At 49.6% G+C, this 4,360-nt stretch overlaps 1 protein-coding gene across 1 annotated transcript; it reads left to right on the top strand.

Annotated features, from left to right (window-relative positions):
- Nucleotides 1-321: 321 nt before the first annotated feature.
- Nucleotides 322-1,893, top strand: PLEKHF1 (pleckstrin homology and FYVE domain containing 1). The gene has a single exon (XM_084269918.1). The coding sequence runs from the start codon at nucleotides 390-392 to the stop codon at nucleotides 1,209-1,211; it is 822 nt and encodes a 273-aa protein (XP_084126044.1). The 5' UTR covers nucleotides 322-389; the 3' UTR covers nucleotides 1,212-1,893.
- The last annotated feature ends 2,467 nt before the right edge of the window (nucleotides 1,894-4,360 follow it).

Genomic DNA, 4,360 nt, shown 5'->3' with positions numbered 1-4,360 from the left:
GTCACAGTACAATAGCTCCTGTGCAAGTACTTAAACCTGCGCAGTGTAGGTTCAGACCAACCAGCTTCCTTTACTACATGCACACAGTTACACTGGTAGAAAGCACAGCTGGAATGAAAGATCTGGCTCTGCCTTCAAGGGCTTCCATTGCTGCAAAGTGAACTATGCCAGTGCACACTGGGCTGTTGCAAAATAGAATCTGAAAGTTTGAAAATTCAGTTTCAGTAGGTAATGAGCTAAGGTGAGGCGTGGTACGGATATTACTCTTAACGTCAGGTCACATTAGGAGCGTATCCCTAGCGCGTACGTTTGCCACTCAGCCTCACCCCAGTGCAGATGTCTGCAGCTTCACCACTTCTCTATTTTCCTTCCTTCAGAGCCAGCCGGAGATGGTGGACCATCTGGCAAACACTGAGATCAACAGCCAGCGCATTGCTGCTGTGGAAAGCTGCTTTGGGGCTTCTGGGCAGCCCTTAGCTGTGCCAGGAAGGGTCCTTCTAGGAGAAGGGATTTTAACCAAAGAATGTCGCAAGAAGCCGAAGCCTCGCATATTCTTCCTTTTCAACGACATCCTCGTGTATGGCAGCATAGTCATCAACAAAAGGAAGTACAACTCCCAGCACATCATTCCCCTTGAAGATGTCACTTTGGAGACGCTGCCAGACACCTTGCAGATGAAGAACCGCTGGATGATTAAAACCTCCAAGAAGTCCTTTGTGGTTTCTGCAGCCTCCCTCACAGAGAGGAAGGAGTGGATCAGCCATCTGGAGGAGTGCATCAGGCACCTGCTGACGAAGACGGGCCGGCAGCCCTCCACAGAGCACGCAGCCCCCTGGATCCCAGACAAGGCGACAGACATCTGCATGCGCTGCACGCAGACCAAGTTTTCCACGCTCACCCGAAGGCACCACTGCCGCAAGTGTGGCTTCGTCGTCTGTGCAGACTGCTCCAGGCAGAGGTTCCTGATGCCCCGGCTGTCCCCCAAGCCCCTGAGGGTCTGCAACCTGTGCTACAGGCAGCTGCTGGCAGAAAAGAAGAAGGAGGCAGAGGCAGATCGCAGGCAGATGGAGCCAATCCATTCTGCCATCCCAGGCTATGAACCCTCCAGCGGTGATGACAGCGACAAGTCTGATGATGACAAAGCTGACCAGTGGCCAGCAGACACAGAGTTTTATACCTCAGAAGTATCCTGGTCATCTTTCCATAGCTGACCTCCTTGAGAATAGGTGACATTTAGATGCTGGGAAGCCAACTTCTGGCCTCCAATGCATGTCCTTCTCGATGTTTTCTCTGAAGGCCATGCCTAGGAAGGTGGATCTTGGCCCCTGTGTGTAGTGCCTGCATGAGGAGCAGAGATGGGCTTACCCCTCTGAGAGCATGTCTCATGCAACACAAGCACAGAGAGCAACAGCTCAGTGAAGAGCATGGACTGGGGCAGAGACCTGCAGATCAGCCTTGGCCAAAAGAGCTCACCCCTCAGTGCCTTAATCTTCCCATCAGCAAAACCAAAGCAATAGTGACTTCTTTTCTGGGATGCTTTGAGATCGGTTCTTGGGAGGAAAAGGAACAAGAAACCCTGGAGTTAAACACATTTGCCTTCTAGCAGTATGTTCCTCTGCCACAGCAAGGGGCACTCCAGATGCCATTTTCCACAAGCATGGCATCCACATTGGAGACTGTCATTGCAGGCGTGCCAGCCTGAGGGCACAGCTGCTCATCCCTGCACAGGAAGGTCGGGACAGGTTTCAGTTCTGACAGCTGGGTCTCTCAACTTCTGAAACCCTAAGGGAATGGTGCTCCAGTTGCAGGGAGCTCATGCGAGGCTTGGTGTGAGCAGCCTTAGCAGAGCACTGGAGCATCCGTCTCTGCCGCATGGAGAGGGGATGTCTTTGTTGTACCAGGCCAGGAGGGAGGAAGGAGAGGGGAAAGGGGTGGGTAAAATTATACAGAGCAGGGAGAGGAGGGAGGGAGAGACTTACCATAGCTGATTGAACTAAGCGCAGAGCCCCAGATCTCACAAACAGGCAGTTAGAGATTACCAGCAACTTGATGAACTCAAGCCTATCAGGTAAAAGGACAACCCAGGGAAGACTTGTTAAAAGTCTTGAAAAATCCAGGAAAATTCCCCAAATTAAGATCCTATGAAGTACAGCACTTTAACTTCCACTTCCCTCCCATGCAGGAGCCCAAGGCATTGAACGCTCACTTGTGGGCTCACTTCATGTCTGTCGGTCACACGAGTCCAAAGTTACGGTCCTTCATGTACATCCAGGACTGGAGCCCAAGACTGTCCAGTTAACTCCAGATCAACTTTAAAGTTCCAGTTAACTTAGAACTAAATGGTGTTTATTCAAGCATTCTATCATAATATAGCGTGGGAGTAAATATACTGAGAATCAGACAACAGCAATTGTTTTGCAGCAGACATTTCTACAAACTCTGTTATTACTTCTAGTGTATTTTTGTATTGTGTATTTTATGCTCTGGCAAAGGAACGGGGCTGGGAGTGCACTGCCAATGTCATAAACCATTTCCTTACCATGACCCGTTCCAAACAGTGTGTTGCCTGCCAGATGGCCCAGCTTAGGGGTTTTTAAATCTCAGTTCAAACTAATCATTTGTACAGTCTTTTGCACAGTGCCACTGTTCCAGTGAGTTTGTATCACTTGACTGCGTGTGAATAAAGATATGGCCGACAGGAAGGAGCCAATAAGACAACTATAAAGTATGTTGTTATTTAACAAGTCTTAAACAAGAACTGGGATCCAGGCCCGACCTGCCAGCATGAGTTCTGACCCCCTCAGCTGTGGGGTGAATACTCTGGGTTTGCCTTTCTCTCTCTGCCATGGTATCATCTGACTGAGTTTCCCCAACGCTTTAGCAATCCCCTGCAGTAGTCTGTAGTATCTGAAATGGTATTTTTCCAGTGGGGGCACAGCTTGTGGGTCAACAAATCTGATGACCTAAGCAGATGTTTTTGGGTTTTAAAGCAGTAAGTACACAGAGTTCTGTTTTTTCCATCCCTCTTGGAGCTTAGCACATAGCTCTGCACAGCAGTGATTGTTTTTTAATGCCTCCCACCCAGCAGAAGGGTGTACATGCTATGCAAACAGAAAGTGACCTTAAAAATAAACAGCCATTAGAATGGTTACAAGCCAAAAATAGCCCAGCTGCTGAGTCTGCTTCCATAGCTGGCATTCCAGTTCCCTGCTCCTGAGGTAAAACTCCCAGTTTCTTCCTAGTAACTGGCTCCAGAAATGTATTAACAGATTTGAGCCTACTCCTCTGTTCTCCTAGAGATCAGCTTTTCTTTATGTGTCCAAAGGTTTTAGTACTTACCAGCCTTGAAAGAGCTGAGAACTGCTTCTATCCACTCATGAAGGACAGGCACGCCTGCAACAAATTCCTTCTTGTTGAGCAAGAGCTTTTCTTAATCACAGCAGGGAAAAAACAACAAAAACACAACTCCACAAAACCCAAACAAGCTCACTCCCCCAAAACCAACCCGGCCCCTTACTGCTGCCTGTGCTGAAGCTGACAGCCTTTCTGGAAATGCACACACCTTCCAGCAACTGGGACATCCCTGTTCCTTCCAGGAGGTATGGGGAAAGAGTCAAGGGTGGAAAAGCTGCCACGCTGCTGTCAATGACTGGGAGTCTGGGCGAGTCACATCCCATGCACACACGGCTATTTTGAAGCTTGGTGTTTTGGAGCAGGGGAAGTGCTCACGAGCACTTAGGCTTCCAGAGCCACCTTAACACACACACAGTGCCTTCTCCAAGCTGCTGAGCCTTCTCTCAGAGCTTTCCCTGCTGCTGGCCAGTTGCTCGGCATTTCTCCCAGGTCCGCAGCATCTGGGCGTCACGCTGCAGCTCCCGCCGGGGAGGGAGACCCGGCAAGGCTGGGGTGGCCACGGCTTCCAGAAGACATTTCACGTGGAAACCCCAAGGAACCTAAAGACTTGAACTGCTGATGCATATGGTGAAAGGAGCTTGCCCAGGAAAACATGGGCCTCCCCCACCCCCCCACCTTCTTCCTGTAGTTTTATTGGCTGATCTGGGATTAGAGCCTGGGGCTCCTGGCTTCTGGCCTGCCAAACACATGGGTTTTACATCGTGGGCTGTGCTGTTACAATCCAGTCTGAAGTTTTCCAGCCTGATTCTATCTCCAGTGCATTAATGGGGCATTTCCTGTTGGTCTGGTTTTTTTCTTTTTTTGAGCTAAATGAACGGCTTACCAGGGATTCATTCACATTTGCAAGCCCATGTAACTAGGAAGAATGGTAGCTCGAATGCTCACCTTGAAAAACCATCTGCAGCCTAGGGATTTTGTGGGGTCATGTCCTCCTCCTGAAAGGCTC

Source organism: Gallinula chloropus (assembly GCF_964237585.1).
Source record: "Gallinula chloropus genome assembly, chromosome: 13".
Lineage (NCBI taxonomy): Eukaryota > Metazoa > Chordata > Aves > Gruiformes > Rallidae > Gallinula > Gallinula chloropus.
Note: the sequence above shows the minus strand (reverse complement) of the source record. Positions and strands in the feature narration are given on the sequence as shown.